Genomic DNA, 20606 nt, shown 5'->3' with positions numbered 1-20606 from the left:
CAGAGGGCATTGGTTGCCAACCACTGTATACAACAGAAATTGCTCGGACCCTGAGTCAGGGCTGTTGGACACACTGGACCTTGGAGCGGGTGGGCAGGCAGGTGTCCCTGTTCAGATGCCAGCAGGCAGGCAGGAGCCTGGTTCAATGGTGCCAGGCCTGTGGGCCAGCTTTGGAGTGACATGGCTGGTCTAGTGTCATTGTTTCTAATTCTATCCCGTCCTTCACCCTGTGCAGTCTGTGTTGCCCTGTGTCACCACGTGAGTGACTAGGGAACCGGTGCCCTTGCCCCACACTGTGGACTCCGGGCAGGTGGATGGCCCCTTCTTGGCAGTGGCTGGGAGCTTGCTGTATGCCACCCAGGGCAGGACTGACCGAGAGGCCTCCAGCGATTCATTTCCTGGTTTCCATTTTATTGTCTATAAAATGGGCCACTGAGGAGCTGTGGGGCCCATGAGACAGATGCCGAGGAGCGTGCGGCCGAGCTGTGGGGTGAGGTCCCCGGGGGTGGTAGGGGGATCCAGGCCCCGCAGGATCATAGGGGGCGTGATCTGGGTGGGCCCTGGGGGAGTTGTAAGTGAAGGTGCTTCCTTCCTCCACCCTTCCTGCTGCAGGTTGGCTTCCTGAAGATCCTGCACAGGTATGAGATTACCTTCACTTTGCCCTCGGTGCAAAGGCTGAGCAAGGATATCCGAGAGGCACCTGTCCCCAGCCTGCACCTCAAGCTCCTCAGCGTCATGCCTATCGCAGAAGGTGCGTCCTCCGCTCAGGGTGCTGGAGGCCCTGGGCACAAGTGGGAGTGAGAACATGGGGTGCTCCTTTCCCTCCGTCCAGTGTGGACAGACAGCGCAGCAGTCGGGGCCATGATGCCCCTCTACAGGCTTGCATTGTGGCAGCTTGGCAGGTCCCGTGCCCCAGGCCTCAGTCCCCGGACAGAAGTCCACGGGCTCACACTGCTGGCCTGTGTCTGCCCACTGCCTGACAGTTTACTCAGTGGGATGGTGGGAGCCACTGAGGACCTGGCTCTGGACCTCCAGGCCTCCTTCTTCATGTCCCTCAAGAAAAACCTGCGGGAGCCTCAGGAACTCTGCTTGGCTCCCTCCTAGCACCCACTTGCGCTTTGGGTTGGGGGCTGCTGCTCCCTACCTCGCCAGCTTCGACCCATGGCCCCTCCATAGACTGGGTTATTAGTTTCATTGTGTGCTGAAGTCCTAGCTTCAGTTACATGTCCCCCCACCTCCTCCTGACCTTGCCCTTAAGTGGATCGAGCAAACCCCCTCAGGCCTTTGCCTCTTGCTACCTGATCTGCTCAAGTCCTGGCCTGCCCCCCCCCCCATCACTCCCTCTCCCTTCCTGCCATTTTGGGGAATCAGCAGGCCCTCCTCCTGGAAGCCTGAGTTTGATCCTTGGAGCCTTAATGTGTCACACAGGCCCAAGGCACGTGGCGCTCATTGAAGAAGGGGAAATTTCTGAGTCCTGTGCCCCTGCCTTGGGGACATGGGTCCTGGACCACCCTTGCTCCTTTGGAGGAGGTGGCCAGTCTCGGTGGTGGGGAGGGGAGGGTTAGTAAGTGCCGGGGGGCAGGGGCAGGAGGCCATGGAGATGCTGATTGCCCGGACAGGTTACAGCGTCAAGTGCGAGTACACGGCGCACAAGGAGGGCGTCCTCAAGGAGGAGATGCTGCTCGCCTGTGAAGGTGGCGCAGGCACCTGTGTGCGAGTGGTGGTGCAGGCACGCGTCATGGGTGAGAGTGCAAGGCATGCATCCGGCTAGGGGAGGGGAGCCCCAGTTTCGCCAAAAGGGGGTTCTGCCTTCCTCCAGTGTGAAAAAGGGGCCCTTGGCCTGGCTGGGGTTCCCTGCCTCTTTGGTGGGTGTCTTTGCCCCCACTCCCTGGTAAAGCCCTGAGAGAGGGTGGAGGGGTCTCCTTGGAGCAGGTGGAGGATCCTGACCTGCGGTCTGCCTTGCAGACCGGCACCACGGCACACCCATGCTGCTGGATGGTGTGAAGTGTGTGGGCGCTGAGCTAGAATACGACTCGGAGCACAGCGACTGGCACGGCTTCGACTGAGGCCTGTGCCCCGGCCCACCTCGGGGCCCCTCAGCCTTAATCTCCACCTCTTCTCCCCGAATGCTGCATGATGGTGTGGCTTCCTCATCCCTCCCCAGGGTGGGCGTGGAGGGTGTGTGTCCTTCAGCCTCCAAGGCTGGGGCCTCGCCCACGCCTCACCTCTGTCTACATTGTTATCACCTTCCTGCCCCTCCTGCATCCTCCTCTTCCTGCTTCTTCCTCTCCATGTGCCTCAGTCTCCTGCGGGAAGAAATGGGTTGAGCCCCCAAGGAGGCTGTCTGAGGAGGGGCGGGGGAGGGGAGGGCCTGGGGTGGGTTTTGCCCACCCTGCACTGCAAGCCATAGGAGCCCCAGCCAGAGCCTGGGAGAGGAGGGAACTGATGCTGTGATGTCATTGTCCCATTGCTGCTGCTGCTGTCTCATCTAAGCCACCTCTTGCCCCCTCCCTCGTTCCCACTGCTGTCCATGGCGAATTGGAGGGAGGTACAGTTTCCAGCCCCTACCCCCAGGTGTGTATGACTTGGTTTTTAAACGACTGGTTGGGATAAAACCGTAAAAGAAATAAAACTTTCAGTGGATACCAGAGGTCAGTGGATTTTTGTTCTCCATGGCCCTGAGGACACCCAGTCCTTCGAAGATAGGCCGAGGAACGATTCTGGCGAAGCTCCTTCTGGGAAGTAAGGGCACTGTGTGGTACTAGTGCACCGAGCCCCCAAAGAGTTACCTACAGGTGATGGCATTATAGGCCCAGGAACAGCTGCCGAGGCAGTTTGGATGGGGAGGGGCCTTCTGCCCAGGCCAGAGAGAGGTCTCACGGACTGCAGGGAAGTTTGACAGGGAGAAAGCAGCATCCCCTTCTGGCCAATTCTCAGCCCCCCGCACAGCTGAGAGCTTTCTCCCTTCTTCCTGGAACCCAGGCTGCCTCTACTATACCACTGGGGTCCCCTCTTTGAGGAACCTGCATAAATGCTTTATTGTCGCCTTGGGCAGGTGGGGCTGTTGCATGCTAGGGGTGGGCATAACGGCACATTGAGTTGACTGGCAGAGCTGAGACCAGTCCTCAGTGTTCCCTCTGTGCTCTTAGTGCACTGCCCCCCTCCACACCCCCCACTTTTCTGTGGCTGGGATAAGATTCAAGTGGGTCATTGACAGGCTGCCTTGGGGCGTTCCCAGGATGAGTCATCTGTCCTGAGGCAAAGCCTGCCCCCAGCATGCTGCCCCCACATAATCCTCATAATCACCTTGTACCCTCCTTCTGCAGTATTAGCCTGCTACTGCCCTTTCTCCACTTAACACTTGAACTTGAGTGTCAGCACCATGCCCTGGAAGGGCCTACTACCCCTGTCCCTCTCGTCAGCTTCCAGTCATTTTTCTGTGGCACGGGGCTACTCTTCCCAGCTGCCTGTGTGGGCTGAGTCCATCCATCAGTGCCCTCAGCGCTTCAGGCCCAGCGAACGTCCTTCCTCCTGCTGCCCTCCTGTAGCAGCCTTGTTTTGGCTCACCCTCCCATCTGCATCCACCCCCCACCCTCCACCCCCACACTCAGTTCAGGCCAGGGCCCAGTCTTCTGGTACATTCTGCCGTAGGAGTCACGTGTTCCCTGTGGGAGTTCAGAACGAGTCCCCTTGACCTCAGTCCTTGGCAGAGCCCTTCAGCCTCACAGTCAGCGGGCCAGGGCCCACTCCCAAAGCCAGAGCCTCTGGATGTGTCTCCACCCACCCTCCTGCGACCTCAGCTGCCCCGGCGGGAGGGCGGGGCCGGGCAGAGCCCGCTAGGCACCGCCTTCAATTGGAAAGAAAGTCAATGGTGGCGCGCACTGAGCGATTGGTGCTGACGTCGACGGCCGTAACCTTAATTTCGGTGTCGCCAAACTGCATGGCGGCACGGATCTCGCGGCGGCCCGGGGGCGTACCGGCCGGGCCACCGTCGGTGGGCGAGGGTTCGAGCTCGAGGCTGAGTGCGCCACACTTGCGCACGCCCGGGTCGGTGATGAAGCGCGCATCCTCGGCGGCGCAGCAGTACAGGTTGATGAGCACGCGCCGCTGGCCTGGGCGTGCGGGGCAGTAGCTGCGGCGTACCTCTTCGCCCAGGGCCACCGACTGCTCCGCAGCCGCGAAGCGCTCAAAAACATCCGTGCACCAACGGCGGCCGTCGCGGACCAGCAGCTTGTCTGGAGGGTGCCGCCCGTCCACAAAGCGGTTGAGCACACCCACGCCATAGGTGAGAGGCGAGCGGCGCACCCGCACCACGCCCGGCGCCTGCCCGAATAGCACGGCACCCTTAAGGATGGTGAGGCCCACATCGTGCGGGACCACCACGCGCAGGCCGCGGGGACCCAGCGCGGTCTGTACCGCGTGCTGCAGCACAGCCGACTCAGCAAAGCCGCCCACCAGGAACAACAGCTTCACACCGTGCACCTCTGGCCGCGCCAGCAGCGCCTCTGCGGGATGGGGTGGAGAAGTGGGGTAAGAAGGAGGGGAGGGGAGGAGAGGGACACATAAGCTGCTGAGGTCACGGGCACCTCCCCTCCACCTGCCTGGCAATTGGAAACTACCCATTTCAATTACAAAACGGATGCCCGGTCTTGATGAAGGAAAACAGCGCTTTCACTGAAGGGCTCCTGGTCGCCCCTACAATACACCCCTCCCCCCAAGGAGCACCTGAGAGAAGGATATGCTTACTCCTTGCAAGACACTGAGCTCACTCTAGATATTTCAGCTTATTTTATTCCCCGTGATAACAGTTTGGGGAACCCCGTACTATCACCCCATTTTATAAATTGGAAAACCGAGGCAACAGAGGTCATTTAATTTAGCAAGACTATTCATCCCTCCTAGCTCTTAGTCCCCCACGCACTGACCCTCCAGGCGTTCCAGATAATTCTGGGCCTCATTCCAGTGTGTGGATGTGTGGAGGTTTCCAGGCACTACCAGAGGCAGTTGTTCCCGCGTGTGAGAGTGTATGTGGGGGTAAACGCACCCAGGCTCAGGCACTCACCTATGTGCTGGATGATCCCGTTGACCGTGGGCTGAAAGAGCTCATTCATGGCCTCGCAAGACATCCTGAGCATCCCCTGTGAGGACCACTTCACGAAGTTCACACTGCAGGTGAAGGGGGCAAAGGTCCACGTGTCAGTGTCCTGGGTCTCATTGCGGCTCCAGGCCCATGTGTCTGGGCACGGGGTGCACGTTGTGCGTTACCCCGGCCCCAATCTCTCAGGGGCTTTAACCAGGGCCTGCTTCTGTTCCAGGCATGAAGTTCCAGGAGAGGGGCCTCCACTTGCCTCCTGTCCTGGCATGGTGTGTGGGTGTGTGCACGCGCACGTGCGCCAACCTTGCGCACATGTGTGGCTGGGGGGCAGGGAGGAGATAGACATTGGCCCTTTCCCCGGGTCCATGATTCTCTTGCCCCCGTTGGGGCTGCGAATTCCATCTGGGCTACTCTTGCACTACCCCCTGCCACAGGGTTGGCCACAGGTATGCAAGCGGTGCATCAGGCTGACTCCCACTACCCCCTGCAGCCCACACCCTCCCTCATAGGGGCGTCCCTCATCTGCACACCCTGCCTGAGCCTGTGGTCCCCCCGACCCACCTGCTCCTGCGCAGGGCTGTCTCCACTTTGTGGCCTCGCTGCTTGCGGTAGAAGTCAATGAAGGAAAAGGGCAGTGAGATGTTGAGCGCCCCAGCACGGTGAGGGCCTGCTGTGCGTTTGCGGGCTTCAAAGGCGATGGTCAGATCCACCCAGGCTGCTGGCCGTTGCCTTTTGAATGTGGCGATGAAGTCCTCGCCGAAGATTCGACCCAGCAGCTGCTCGAAGGCCAGGTCCACGCCCACTGCGCCATAGGGACCACCTTGGGTGGGCAGGAGGTGAAAAGGAAGTCAGTGCAGACCCCACCACCACCAGTGGCCTTTGGTGGGCTGAGTATCAAGGGCACTGCCTGCCTACTCACCCGACGCCTTGTAGAGCTCCTTGAGGGTGCCATGGGGCTGCTCCAGCTGGTGCACGGTCAGGTCCACTGTGCCTCCCCCGCAGTCTGCCACCACATAGCGGTCCCCTGCAGCAGCGAGCAGGAGCACACACTCGGAGCCTGCCTTGCATCCTCAGCCCTGTGCCCCCTCCCAACCAGCCTCCAGCCCTGCCCCTGGCCCTGAGTCTTGGTTTGGGTGGCAATGTGGAAGTGTGAGAAGCTTCAGGTGCTTGAATCTAAGGCCACCAGGTAGGGGCACAAGATGTGTGTTGGGGAATGGTCCAGGGCTCTGAAACCCTTTCCATGGAGAATCCCTGGGGGAGGAGAGTGACTTAGGGATGTTGGAGTGGGGTGGGGGTGCACAAGACTGTGAGGGGGATGCCAGGTTAGGTATAGCAGATGGAAGAGGGAGGAGTGGGGTTTCTAGGGGCTGGAGGCAACTTCATGAATGTTTCCCTCCAGCTATCAGTATATGGTGCCCTATAGGGCCCAAGACACATCCCACTGTCTCCCCATCTCCCCACCTGCTTGCATCTCTGCCCACAGCTCTCCGACCCCTGATTCCACCAGGAACGTGCGGCTGTGACGGGACCTTCGCAGCTGCTCACGGGCTGGGGGTTGAAGGACAGCAGGACAGCAAGGTTAGAAGGAGGTGCCTCAGCTACCACTCAATCCTCATCCTCCTGACAACGCCCTCTGTGAGCGCCTGAAGCAGCCAGCGCTCCTGAACTCCTGCTCCACTCCCAAACAGGAGCCGGCAGCGCTGACCCCCAAGGGTCTGGAGAAAGCTGATGGGGTGACCCCCTGCTCTGTAACCAAGGGCTGAGGGGAAGTATTTCTGGCTTTAGGACCAGGGCTCAGGCTGTGGTGAAATCAGGGTTAGGAGGCTTTCGAGGGGTTGTGTGTGTGTGTGCAGGTAGGTCTTGGGGGACCCAGGGAGCTCAGGACTTGGAACCTCTCCCTGTCCCTGTAAACAAGGTTGACTATAGCTGTCTCAGTGCCTGGTCCTGGCAGCAGGAGCGTGGGGCTGATGTCCGGGGTAGGGGAGAACAGCTGATGTGCCAGGAGGGGAGGGGAGGAGACAATAGTTGTTTAGGGGAAAGCTCCTGCAGACCTCCCCTTTGGCTCAGAGTGGGGGCTGACTTCCTCCTTTGTCCAGTGCCCAAGCACCCCACCAGACTCCCAGATTCAGGGCTAGGCTGAGTCCTACCCTCCTCAGACAGTGTGCCCCTAGGGCAAGGTGAAGCCTCTGCCCTCAGATGGGGCTTCTCCAGGTAGGGGGGCCTCTCCTTCATGCAGGACATGACTGAGCTTCTGGTCTCAGGGATCCTCTGACCCTTCAGGGGCGACTGTCTCCAAACCCACCACTGGAGGTGGCTCACCTTGTCGGAAGCTGGAGTCGATGGAGCGGCGCTCACCCAGGCGCCCGCTGCCGGGGGCCCGGCTGCTCAGGTCCAGGAGCTGGTGCAGACGCAGCTTGCGGCAGTAGACAGAGGCGGCCTCAGGCTCCAGGGCGATGAGTAGCTGCTCTGCATTCTCTCTGGACACCAGACCAGCCTGGGGATAGGTGGTGGGCAGGGCCAGGAGCATCGCGGGCTGTCACACCTAAGATGGCTCCCGGGGCAGGCAACGAGGGCCTGTGGGGCTCCCACCTCCTCCCCATCACACCCCTCTCATGCTAGGCCTCTCAGACCCTTCCACTCTGCACAGAGTTGGAGCTGCCTCGCACTCACCCTGCGACCAAGCTGGGCAGGGGCATGGCCACAGCCAAGAACACCATGGGGTTCCCCAGCAGGAAGAGAGCCTAGAGAGTGAACACCTGGAGTGCCTGGGATCTGCACTTCCGAGCTGCCCAAGATGGCCTGGGCTGCAACAAGGTCCCCTTCACAGGAGTAGGATGGACTGGCCAGCTGGGCACTGGCTGAGGGATTAGTGGAAACTCTAGCACAGTGTGTGTATGTGTGTTGGGGTAATGGGCAGACCCGCACTCCAAGGAGGTGGGGGCCCTTTAGCCCCCTGAATCCTCCTCCTCCACCAGGCTGTGTCAGACAGTGGCCACAGGCCTCCCCACTCCCAGAAGAACTCTCTTCCTGGGGAATGTAATGTAGGAGGAAGGAAACTCTTAACAGTGAGATTTCAGGCACCAAGACAGGTCAGTTTGGGGGAGAAAAACACTTGACAACTGGTACTTCCTGCATCAGGACGGGGGAATCCCTGTGGAAAGTCCTTTATGGTTTTGTGGGATTCCCTGGATTCTGACCGGGTGGGGGATGGGGATGGGTAGGTACTGATACTTCCTGCCCAGGGCCAGCCCTTCCTGAGCTGGCAGCCAGGAACCGTGTGGGAGGAAACAGGGCGGGTAAACTGGCAGGAGGAGGGGCACTGCGGTTGGAGGGGTGTTTGTTCTGGCTGGGCACAGCCCTGTTGCCATGTTGGTCTTTGCAGGGGTATGTCCCCTAGGCTCAGGGTTGGCTCTTTCCAGAGACAAGCCTAGGCACCAGGGTGCATGCCTGACCCATGGTTATGTGTGTGTAGGTTGGTGGACCTGGTATCTTCCAAGGGGTCTACAGGCAGGCCTGAGATCCCTTTTGTAGGTCCAATGGTGTCCCGAGGGCCCAGGGTCAGGACCAATCAATGAGTCTTGCTCTGGAAGGCTGTGTTCCCTCCCTGCCCGGCCCCCCCCATCTCTAGGGAGAGGGGGCTCCTGAGCTGCACCCATCCTTTCTCCAGGCCTTTGGTTATCTCTTATGGTAGAAAACCAGCGAACATTGGCCCAGATCACCGCTCTTCAGTTTCATAGTCCTATTTCCTGTGCTTAAGAACTCACAGTGGTTGGGGCCGTGGTGGTGGTGGTGGTGGTGGTGGTGCTGGACACACTGATGCTGGCTCAGGTGGGTGTCCGCCGTGCCCCGCCCAGCTATGGGAGTGTTGGCTGCTATGGGCTCACAGCTGCCCTCAGTCGAACGGGGACCACCTCACTTGGGGAGGATTCCCCCTGTTCCCCAGTAACTAGTGACACATCGATGTGGGTGCACAAAAAAACAGCCCTCTCGCCTCACCCTGGCCAACTTTGGGGTACGGTTCTCCCTCCAGAGCTCTCCATGGGATCAGGCTGAGGCCAGACTCCAGCTGAGGCCACATCCCTGCTCAGCTCTTTCTCCTGTCCTGCTTCTTACCCTGTTTCTCCCGAGAGCCCTTCTTCAATAGACCGATGCCAATGAATCCCCATCTGGGGCTCTGCTTTCAGGAAAGCTGACTGAAGACACTGGCTAAGCTGGCCAGGGTTGTGCCTCTTGTCTCTCAGCCCTCTTCCTGCAACCCACCCCACCCCCAAGTGGCAACACCCCTCCAAAATGCCCAGCAGGGAAAGGCTGGAGGTCTTTACACAGTGAATCTGTGGTCCCAAGAGTGGTGGGGTGAATGAAGGTACGTATGGGGCCATCCCTGGGGCCCTGCCGAGCAACCTCCACTGTTCTGCCTGCACGGCCTCACCAGGTAGGCAGCCTCCCGCATGAACTGCTTGGCCGGCTGTTTCCAGATGGCAGGCACCGTCAACACCCAGCGCACAGTGTCCTTCTCCGGCAGCGATGGGCACTGCTCTCTCAGCTCCTGGGGCAGGAGAGCTCAGTGAGAGAAATAGCTGGCTTGGGCTAGAGGGGGTGTCTTCAGCCCTCAATGCGAGCTGGAAGGACTAGTCAAGCCTCAGGAAGGACTTTCCAGTGGAGCTGGAAAAATCTAACACTACTCTCTCCGCCAACACCTGTATGCTTGATACAGGCTCTACCAGACAGGATAGCAGGAGACTGGAGACCATGAGCTCTGACAGTGGCTACCCGTCAGATGGGCAGGGGGTGGGCTAAGGGGAAAAGATAGACTTGGGGGCCCCTTGACTGCAGCGACGGAGCCGTGGCGCACCTGAAGGGCATGCTCCCTGAAGAAGCGCAGGGCATGGGCGAACACCTCCAGGGCGGGCATTTTCTTTCCATTTACCGCCTCCAGCTGCGTCTTCAAGGTGAGATCCTGGCAGGGACACAGAGCAACTCTGCAGGAGGCTATAGTTCTGCCCCCATTTCCTGATGACCTCTCTCTTAAACTCACCCCATTCCCTGGTGCTTCCCTCATTGGGCATCCTCCCAATTTGGCTGTAATCTTACGGTGGTTCTGTCCCCAGACTCTCTTTAGCCCCGCCCCTCCTCTAACCCCATCCTCTGCCCCGCGCCCATCCTTTATTTCCAAGCTCCGCCCCCTTAGCCACCACACCCCGCCTCCCCTCCCCTTTTAGCTTTGCCCACCCTCCATTAGGCCGCTTCCCAGTCTGGAGCCGGTCCTGAGCCAGACTGTGTGTGACTCACAGTGGCACTGTGGATCTTCATCTTGAACTTCTCGAAGTAGAGCCAGTCCCGTGCCTCCTCGGGGTCTAGATCGTGGTAGTAATCACGGGCAGTGTAGCCAAAGCTGTGAAAGGCACCCTCCGGGGTCAGCAGGAGGCAGGTGGGTGTCTTCTGGTGTGCCACACCTGGGTCCCCGCCCTCCCATTTCCTGTGGAGACACAGGGCTATCAGTGGGGTCAGCAGCAACCTTCTCTGCGCTGTTGGATGATGGCTCTGCGACGAGCTGTGTGACCTTAGCAGGCCACTGAGCTTCCCCTGGTCTCTGTCTTCCAGCCTGTGAAATGGGAATAATAATAGTACCTGCCTCTTAGGGTCCTTGTGAAGATGAGGATGGTGCTTGGCATCCAGTTAAATCTCCTTGAATGCTGCTCTTATAGGATCCTCCCTATCCGTGGGGCCACGGGATCCACCCAACATTCTCAGTTCCTGCTCTCAAGCGGTATACCATTTGACCTCGCCTCCCTGCACTCCTCACGTGTGCGGCAGCAAGGCTTCATCCATCCATCTGCCTGGGTCTGGCGTCCTGGTGTGTCTCTCCATCAGCCTAGCAGAGGCCTTCTCCCAGCCAGCTGGTTTGCCCTGCTCAAGGCCGTCTTCCACAGCCAAGCTCTGTCAAGGCATTCATGACATTCCTACCTGACCCACCTCAGCAGCTATACCCCAGTTGACTGTACCTCTGTCAGACCCCCAAAAACCTGAATCAGATTCCAAACCTCCCTGTCCACAGGTACATCCGGACCTCGACCCAGAACTCCCTGCCCAGTTCTCTGGCCTGGAAAATCCTTCCCCCCCTTCTTCTGCTTCCCCGATGCTCTGACCCTTCTAGGCCAGCTTGCCACTTTGGCCATTTGAGGAAGGAGCCAGGAATCCAGGCAGAAGGAACAGTGTGTGAAAAAGCTTCACGGGGCGAAAGAACAGGAGAACTCGCTGTAGGCCAGCTCAATGTGCAGCAGGAGAAAACAGGAGTGCTAAGGTGGCTAAGGAAGAACATCCAACGCCACGTCAGAATTCTCTCTTAGTGGGGTTTAAGTTGGGGAGTGAAAAAGCATGACCATAATTGCCTTTAGAAAGGTCACAGATCCCCGTGGAGCAACAGACTGGAGGGGAGGGAGGACAGAGAAGAACTGTCCAAGTGAGAGAGGACTGTGGCCGTGGAGAGAAGGGGATGGGTACTCCAGAGATATTAGGGAGACAGAAATGATGGGACGTGGTGGCTGGTAGGAGTGGGGAGGGCCTGGGAAGAGGCCAGAATGTCCCCCACTGACTTCCTATGATTGTCCCCTGCACAGGACAGAGACAGTGTCCATGGGGCCCAGCATGGTCTTGGCTGTTGTGTGCTGGCTCCTCGAGGGCTGTAAATGCTCAGGGCCTCCTGGCTTCATGTGGATGTGGAGGAGCAGAGAAAGGGGAACGATAGTCCATGCTCATGAAGGTCAAGTCCCTGTGTCTTTGGGGCAATGACCTTTCTGTCTGTCTCGCCATCCACACTTCCATCCAGCCTCCCAGGCCCTGGGGAAGCTCCCTGATCCCCCATTCCAGTCTGGGCTGGGAGCTTTGGGGTGTTCTATAGCTCCCCCTATTGGCTGCAGCCCCACTAACATACATTCAAAGGATCCGGGTGGGCAGGTCTGGAGGGAGCGTTCAAAGAAATGGGTGTTTGAACAGCACTCGCCATCAGAATGGACTTTTGTAACAACTGTGCGACTTGAGTGGACCCAGTTAACCCTCTGATCCTTCACGTCCTTGTTTTTCATTTGAGATATTGGACGTGGGAATCTCGCCCGTAGAAATCCCAGCACGAGTTTTCCACGAAGGAGATTCATTGCAGTACTGTTTGTAATAGTGAGAAATCAGAGAGCCCCCAAAACTGCCAGTAGAAGAATGGGTACATTAGGACACATTCACACCGTGAAATATGTGGCAACTCTAAAAGAAAGCGGTAGCTCTACGTGTGGACATGAAATGTCCACAAAACAGCGTTGAAAGTTTAAAATAAGCAACTTGTATGATAACCCGCTTTTATTTAAACACACGTATATTACATGTGTCTGTGTGTTTGTGTACAAGCCCAGGTATCTGTGCATTTTACTTTATGTTTGTTATAGCTCAAAAAATTGTTTTCAAGTCAAAAACAGAGCCAACATCTGCTGCAGAGGCCAGGGAGCTGCTCCAGTAGAGGCTGAGGGCCCAGGCCTGGGGCCATCCTCCAAACTTTTGCCCCAGAGGGGAGCCTAGACTTGGAGTGGGAGGAGCTCGGAGGGTGCCCCATGTCTCCTCAGTGGCAGTACTTCTGGGACCAGGCCCACCCCAAGGTGTGAGGACGCCCCCCGCCCCCCACCTCCGAGCCCAGTGGCCCTCACCTCATCATGTGGATGGCCTCAGGGTCACTGGCAAAGCTGAAGGCATAGCCACTGGATGTGGTACCAAAGTCGATGGCCACCACCACGGAGAAGGAGGCCTGCTGGGGGGCTCTGGCCTCAGGCTTCTGCAAGTGCAAGACCTAGAGTCAAGGACAGCCCTAGGGCCAGGCTGACTGTCCATGCAAGCCCTGCCCTCCCCTGGCTATGATCTAGACCAGCCCTGGTTCACCCCCACCCACCCATGCACCCACCTGCCTGCCTGGGCTCCCCTCCCTTTCCAGGCTCCAGGCTGATCTCTGGACATGGTAACTGCCTCTTAGGTAGCCCTGTGCGGCTTTTGGCTCAGGCCCCTGCTTTCCTGCTTCTGGTTCTCTGCCACATTCTGTCTGTACTGCCTTAGCCCCACCCCGTCTCACACCAAGTCACAGCCTGGGCCCAGCTGGGAGCAATTATGCTCCTCCTGACAGCTTCATAGCACAGGGACCAGTATGTATTTGACCCTCTTGTTCTTTGTGGCCACAGTGACACAACCAGGCTGTCTCTCAGAGTAGAGAGGCCCCGTGCACGTGCCCAGAGTGGTCCCTGCCTTCCCCCAGGCCAGGTCTGGGCTCCCTGAGAACAACTCAGGATGGACAACTAGGGTGAGGCCGTCTGGGGTGAGATGACCCAGGGAGCTTGGGGAGGGCTATGTCCTGGATACTTCAAGCAAGTAATTTCCAAACTATTTTTTTTAGCAACGTGTCTCCTCTTCCCCAGATATAACTTGTATTCAGGTGGAGCTAGAGATGACAGGAGGGGGAGCAATTCTGGGGGGCCCAGTGCAGACCCTGAAAAACTACCTGCTCAGAAATACACCTGCTCTGGGAAGCTAGCTGCAATGGCCCCTGGATGCATCCTGGAGGGGGAGGTTGGGGTGTTAGTATGTGGGGTTCACCTCAGTAGAACTGTTGCCCCATGGTTCAAGGTCACTTAAGGTTGACCCTTCTGCAGAGAGCATGACTTGAGTGTGCTGGGGCAGGAGGCCCAGTGGCCCCTTCACACCCTCCAGCCCAGGCCCTGCCAGGGCTGTGCCAGATACCAGGCCTTGCTCTCTGGGGCACCAGCCCCCCCCTAAGCCCCCCACCACCTAGATCCCCAGCCCAGGCTTACTGGAGACTGAGAGGGTGTGAGGGGGGCAATGCCACAGCTTTCTTGGGTCCTTGGGGAGCCGGGTGGGCTGGGAACTGGGGACCGCTCTGGGCTGGAGCCTGCAAAGAGAGGGCAAGTCACTCTGTCATAGTCAGGGTAGGGGGCCAGTGGCTGGGCCTCAGGCCTGGGAGGTTCTCCCATCAGCCCTTGCTGGGCCAAGGCAAGGGGCACCCTACTGAGGAAGGGGGACTGGGTGGGAGGGGAGGATGGATGAGACTGAGGCAGGAGCAGGCTGAGGGCTTGTTATCAGTTCCAGGCGACCACCCCTGGAGGATGACCCATGCATGGCTCACCTGGGGACTCCTCATCTCCCACAGCACTCCTCAAACGCAGTGGGGAGCGGGGGAGAGAGAAGCACTGTGGGGTTGTGGGAGACTGAGTTTGAAGGTAGAAGGCCGGGGGAGATGGGGTGGCTGGAGAAACCAGAAAGGTGGGGGAACTTCAAACTAACTGCTCAGGGTTCTAGTCAGAACCCAAGGGAGCAGCCCCCTCTCCTCACCCCCAAGGGCCAAGGACAGGCCCACTGGCTGCCTGGTCAGAATGAAGTGGGGCAACACCTCCTCCAGCCCTGAGGGGTGTCCACAAAAGTAGGAAGTGGATCCCAAGTTGTCCCCGCCCCTCGCACATATACCTGGAGCCAGCGTTAGGGGCACGAGGTCCCACTTCGATCCCCTCACAGGCCCAGACTGAGCTGGACCTTTGGTGGGAGGAAGCAGCACGGCCCCCATCAGGCAGCTCAAAGCCTAGACTGCAGGCTCAGGCAGCTCAGGGGTCTGCCTGGCTAGACATCCCCCAGCTGTGGGTGGTGGCCTGTCACCACCACACTGGGCTTTGCTAAGGGCCCCTGGGAGGAGGACTGGGGCTGCCCTGAGATTCATGGATGGGGATAGGGAGGTGGGTGGGGTCTGGCATGGAGACCCAGGGACAAAGCAAACTGGTCTCTTTGGCTTCAGGCCGACCTAGGCTTGAGGCCTGTGCTCCCTCAGCGGCTGCCCTGGCATGTGGCCCTGACAGCTCCCAGTCTTTCCTGGCCTAGGGATACCCTGAGAACATAGGGGCTGATAATGTGGGGGACTCTAGAAAGTGCCTGGACAGAGCTGGAGTCTGTCTTGGGGTGCTGGAGAGGGCAGGGACATGGTGGTCACACCCACAGGGCTCCCTTTCCTCGGGTGGCCAGCATGGGCTGAGGCCCTGCCACTGGCTCCAGCTTGAGGGGCCAAGTCGCTATGTTGCTTGAGCCTGGGAAGGGAGGCAGGAAGGAAGGCCCAGCCCACCAGGTCTTTGTGAGTGGACTTCCTGAGGAGTGTCCCTCCTGCCTCCTGGCTTCCCACGCCTGCAGAGAGGCCACAGGCAGATGCACACACACACTCACACACACACAGAATTCTGTGGATACGGATCTGCTTGCCCACATACGAACTCTCACTCAAGGCCCCGTGCACAGTGATCTGCCCACAGACAGACAGACACACACACACACTCACACTCACACCAGGTCCTGTGCACACAGACCCTGCACAAAACATGCATAGGCATACAGTCCTTTGCACACAGAACTGCTCTGCACACTCACACACTAATAGATGTGCAGGGGTCCCACAAACAGATGTGTCCTGTGTGCATGTGTGTGAAGTGCACACACGTGCACACACTTACAGATGCAGTCCCGTGTGCACAGCCCTCCCTGCACACACACATACACGTTCTCAGGAACTTCTGGGAGAGGCACCCCTGTGCGGACCGGGGTGCGTCTCAGTGCTGGGGCAAGTGGAGTGGTGGGTGGGGGCAGAGGTGAGGGGGCTCTTACCGATGTACAGCCCCTGCACGCCCAGCTCCGGGACGGCCAGCATCTCTGCAGGCCCGGTGGCTGTGAACAGGAACAGACATGCAGAATGGCATTTATTTGTTCCGTTGTTCCCTGGTTGAATGTTTTATTTATTTACTTTGGGCTGGAGTCCTTTGAAGCAATCCCAGACATCATGCTGTTTCACCTATAAATTCTTCAGTGCGTCTCTCCAACAGAGACTTCCAGATGCGTCGCCAGCACACCATTGCCTCGTGTAACAAAACTAACGATAATTCCTTAATCTCATCGAATGACCCGTCCCACAGACCCAGCTGGTCTCAAAAGGCCTTTTTAACAGGTGCCTTGTTGGAATCAGGATGCTCCTGAATGTTTTTGGTGCCCGCTGGGTGCCAAGTGCTGGGGGACATCAGTGGCCCAGAGAGACACTGTCTCTGCCCCAGGGGCCCACAGCCTGCCGCAGGGAGGAAACTGATTGTAATCAGATAATCACCCAAGTGAATTTGAGGTTACAAAGGATGCTGTCAAGGTCACAGCTGGAAACAAGCGAGACAGAAAGGGGAGCAAGGTGAGGCTGGGGAGAGGGGCTGGGCTGGCCAGACCCTGCAGGCAGGCCCTCCTGGCCCCTATTTTAGATTTGGTTTTACACGAAGGGCAACAGCAAACCTTGGAAGGTTTGAAGTGGCAGAGCAGAGGTGGGGGCATGACTAGGTATGCATTTTTTTTAAGTCCCTTACACTGTATGGGGAGTGTGGATGGCAACGGGCGAAATGGAAGTAGGAGCCCACTCAGGGCTCCAGGCAACTGATGATGGTTATGGCTGTGTATCTGGAGACAGAAGTGGAGACACTAGAGTTAGAGGTTGAAACCAACTGGACTGGATATGTGGGATTAGGAAGAAGGAGCCGACAGGGATGAAATTGTCTGGTTCAAACTAGGAAGTGGGTGATGAGATGGAGAACGCTGGAGAAGCGCAGGGGGAGAGGGGCTGTGTTCTGGGTGCAGTTTCGAAACTTCCGGGAGCGCAGTACAGACCAAGGAGCCAGAGGCCACGTGATCTGGAGGTCAGGGAGGAGCTGAGGTGGAGGTGCACATGGGGGGTCATTGCAGACGGCAGGGTGGAGGGAGGAAAGGGAAGGGAGCCTGCATGTAAAGGCTGACTGAGGAAGGTGGGTGGGCTGAGGACACCAAGAAGCCTGCAGTGGTTTCCTGATAATTGTGGTTGTCACATGAGACTGGAAACACCTGTTTGAATGGCCCAGGGCTGCGTTCTGTGGAATGATGGAGATGTGGTGGGAGTCAGGTGAGGAGTGAGCAAGGGTAAGAGAAGGGAGCTGGCACTTCCAGGAAGGAGGCTGAGATCAGCAGCTGATGTACGGGCAGCACCTGGGGAACATAAAGCTTGAGGAGAGCTGCCCCGAGCCCGTTCTCCCTCTATGTATCCAGTGGCCCGATCGGGAAGTTTTGCTAATAGAACACGGCCAGACACGGAGCTGGGCACTGTCACCCATGCCCCACCCCCTGCACATACACCCACTCTTGCTCACAAACAGTTCACACACACTCAGTCCCGTCATACACAGACATGTCCAGGATACTCCCGCAAGGCCAGCACCATGGATATTCACAGACACACTCAAGCCTGCTATCACTGGGGACGCACAATTGGGTGCCCAAGAATCGGAGTCAGGGGAAAGCCAGGGGCTGGTCACGGGCACTCACAGAGCAGCTAGGTGATGCTGAGAAAAGGGAAAGCACATAGGGTGGGTACAGGCTTTGAGAGCCAGGGACAAGAGCCCAGTTCAGGCTGATGGAGTGGCGCCTTGGAGCTGGTTCCCACCAACTGGTAAAAGCCGATTCTGTGCGTCTCTTTCCAATTCCACATTCACTGACATCACATGGGTAGCCTGAAATAAGGCACGGTGGGGGCCTTTACACCACAGAAATTGGCAAACGTTACAAATCAGGTTGTTCTCCCTTTTGCAGAGTCGACCGTAAAACATTTACCAGCATACATTGAGTCAAGGCCACAGGGGAGAGGCTGGCAGCCTTATTTGTTCATTGTTTTGATTCTCGAGCAAAAACTTAGTGAGCATTTTGCCCTGGCTGGTGTAGCTCAGTGGATCGAGCACCAGCCTGCAAACTAAAGGGTCGCCAGTTCGATTTCCAGCCAGCGCACGTGCCTGGGTTGTGGGCCAGGTCCCCAGTGGGTGGCGCGTGGGAGGCAACCACACATTGATGTTTCTCTCCTTCTCTTTCTCCCTTCCCCTCTGTCAAAAAATACAATACATTTTTTAATGAAAAAAACTTACTGACCATGTCTTCGTGCCAGGTTCTGAGCTAAGTGATGGGGAAACACTTTGGTCGATGAACAAATAGGTTTTCTGGACCAAGGCTATTGTAGCTGGAGGAGAAACAAGCCACAACTACCAGGGAAGAAGAGTCAGGAGCCGTCACTCTAAGCTGGATTCCACATCGTAACTGGGTGCCTGTAATCCCCCCAGCTGCCTGAAGCTGGTCCAGTTACCCCCCATCTCTGGGTGTGTGATTCACTGGGTGCCCTCCACTGGGGTCTCAGGGCTGGCAAGGGCCTATTTCGGTGCCTGGCTGGAGTGCACCCCGTGCCTTTCTGTGCCCCAGAGCCTTTCCTGCAACGTGGGTCACACAGGGGGCTTGTGGGGATCAAGTCCAGGTAAAAAAGGTGGTTGACCAAAGGCAGCGAGTTGGACAGATGTGAGTAACGTTCTTCCCCTTCAGGATGTGGATTCTGAATTTTCTCTCGTCAGAAGATGTTGGCCTTATTGAGAGTTTTATTGCAGTCACTCTGCATTCTTTAGGGAGAAAGGGAAGACTGGAATCGGTTGGTGTTAAAGAAGGAGGATCTTGCTGGTTTCCTGGAGTGGTGGAGGTAGAAGGGATGGCAGCCCATCCATCTTCAGGACGCCTTCCCCCCCATGCACACACGCCCAGAACCGTTTAAGCAGAATGGGCCTCAGGACAACCTCAGCTCCAAAAGCTACGTCTGGGCAGAGTCCACGGCTGGAAATGGGGTGAGGTAGACCCTGCCCCAGGGGCCCACTAATTTCAGACTGGTGATGCTTAGGGTTCGAGACAAATTGGGTGGGACAGTTTGATTTACACAGAAAGTGACTTCATTTCCTGGCTACACGGTTAAACTCTGACCCCAGCCTGACCCCTACCCTACCCACAGACACAGATCCTTAACTCTGCCCATGCACTGACCCATCCTTGCCCATGGACTGATGACCCCTACCCCTCAACCTCATATCGACCTCTGATCTTCAGCTTCACCTTGACTCCTGACACTGATTTCTACCCAACAGGTATGATCTATCAGTCATGAGGTGTGGCTGAATGGGGACTCGAAACTGGAGACTCCCATCCTAGAGTGTCCCCCAGAGTCACAAAACCTAGGACATCTTGCCTGATGGAGAGAATTCTCCAAGGAATTCCTGGGATGGCGTGTCAAGGCTGGGTACTGACGCCCCCCCCGGAGCGCTGGGGGCGTGTGGTGCTGCTGGATTTCAGGGCTCCACACATACCTGTCCTCGGCCCGTGAGCTCTTCCTCCCAATCATTGGCAGGAAGATCTTCACAGCTCCCCTCTCTCCCCTACAGATCTGCAGCCTCTCTCACCCACTCCTCTGCCTCCTGCCAGCCCTTGAAGGGAACAGGAATCTGTCTGCAGGCAGAGAGAGGCCATAGGCATTTCTCTCAAGCCAGAGATTGGGCCAAACAGGGCCCAAGGGGCAGATCAGAAACCCCAAAGGCTGCTCCCATCTGTCTCTGGGGAGGAGCCCTCCAGGAGAGAGACCAGTGCGGGGCTGCCTCCTTCTGTGCTGTGGCAGGGGTGACAGGAATGGCCTCCTGAGGCCCCTCCCGTCCTCAACTTTTCTTTCCATACATCCTGCTCCACCCCCATGGGTCCTCATCAGGGGAGCAGCCAGCTCACAAACAACCTCTGTCCCACAGAGCCCAGGCCCTGAAGCCCCTCCCACCGTCCCCCCATCAGTTCCCCATCACCTCCTTCTCCTTCTGGGGCTCCAGAGCTACCTCTGCGCTCACAGAGAGTTGGTATTTCAGAGCTCACTCCCTCCCAGCCTCTCCTCTACACAAGCCTGCTTTGCAAATAGGCTCCACGGTCCCGCAGGGGGCCCAGACCCCAGCCCACCTGGACCCGGAAGCTAGCCTCACAGAGGGAATCCAGAGGTACTGGTCAGAAGGCCAGTCCCCAGTCTGTTACTGTGGCACCCTGGCCATCTAGCCGTTCTGGAACTCCTGGGACCACAGGCCCTGGGAACTCCCAATCCAAGATGCTCTCCAAAACACACACACACACACACACACACACACACCCAGGTATCTACCTTAGGTCTAGGGACGTGCCCTCCACAAGGCCCCGTGGAGCAGCCTCCAGCCCCACACCAGCGCCCACCCCCTTCCCACAGCACAGGAGTCTCTCCAGCCCCTCACTGTCTGCAGAGAATGTGTGGGGTTCTAAAGTCTGGATGGGAGTCCACAGTCGCAGCCCCGCACCAGAGAGGAGCTTGCAGATCTGTCCCCGACTCGGACCCCCAAACCCAGGAGGTCTGTGGTGGGGTCTCAGCCAGCAGCCCAGGATGGGATGGATGGTTAATCTCTGCGCCTTTCTCTTCTCTGCGAGCTCCCCAGCCTCTTGCCCCAGAACTCACCTCCACACTCCCGACAGCGCAGTCTCTGTCCTGCCGCCTCGATCGCGGCCCCTCACCCTGTGGCAGCGCCCTGGGCGGCGGCCGCAGCCCTCGACGTGCGCCGGGCCCCGCGCCGCCCAC

The 20606-nt window shown here is 58.1% G+C and overlaps 2 protein-coding genes across 5 annotated transcripts in view; one reads left to right on the top strand and one right to left on the bottom strand.

Moving 5' to 3' along the window:
* Positions 1 to 2641, top strand: part of ADISSP (adipose secreted signaling protein) — a 12551-nt gene extending 9910 nt beyond the window's left edge. For 2 of the 3 annotated variants that reach the window (XM_024559591.4, XM_045194737.3), the window contains exons 4-6: positions 613 to 751; positions 1620 to 1742; positions 1966 to 2641. In XM_024559591.4, the coding sequence (XP_024415359.1) occupies positions 613 to 751; positions 1620 to 1742; positions 1966 to 2066 (363 nt within the window). In that variant the 3' untranslated portion in view covers positions 2067 to 2641. Of the gene's footprint in view, positions 1 to 612; positions 752 to 1619; positions 1756 to 1965 lie in introns of all 3 variants that reach the window. The other variant, XM_053926921.2, reaches the window with a different exon arrangement.
* HSPA12B (heat shock protein family A (Hsp70) member 12B) lies at positions 2633 to 20606 on the bottom strand. 2 transcript variants are annotated; one of them, XM_024559815.4, is made up of 13 exons: positions 20487 to 20606; positions 15779 to 15838; positions 13933 to 14030; positions 12784 to 12908; positions 10385 to 10571; positions 9948 to 10052; positions 9525 to 9641; positions 7415 to 7589; positions 6557 to 6643; positions 6015 to 6119; positions 5657 to 5915; positions 5063 to 5166; positions 2633 to 4505 (listed from the first exon to the last, which is right to left on the bottom strand). In XM_024559815.4, exons 2-13 carry the CDS (start codon positions 15819 to 15821, stop codon positions 3850 to 3852), a joined length of 2061 nt encoding a protein of 686 aa, XP_024415583.2. In that variant the 5' UTR covers positions 15822 to 15838; positions 20487 to 20606; the 3' UTR covers positions 2633 to 3849. The 2 variants fall into 2 exon arrangements, with proteins under 2 accessions (XP_024415583.2, XP_045050671.2); XM_045194736.3 differs by lacking the exon at positions 13933 to 14030 and having other exon boundaries at positions 20487 to 20600.

Source organism: Desmodus rotundus, chromosome 6, assembly GCF_022682495.2.
Source record: "Desmodus rotundus isolate HL8 chromosome 6, HLdesRot8A.1, whole genome shotgun sequence".
Classification (NCBI taxonomy): Eukaryota; Metazoa; Chordata; class Mammalia; order Chiroptera; family Phyllostomidae; genus Desmodus; species Desmodus rotundus.
Note: the sequence above shows the minus strand (reverse complement) of the source record. Positions and strands in the feature narration are given on the sequence as shown.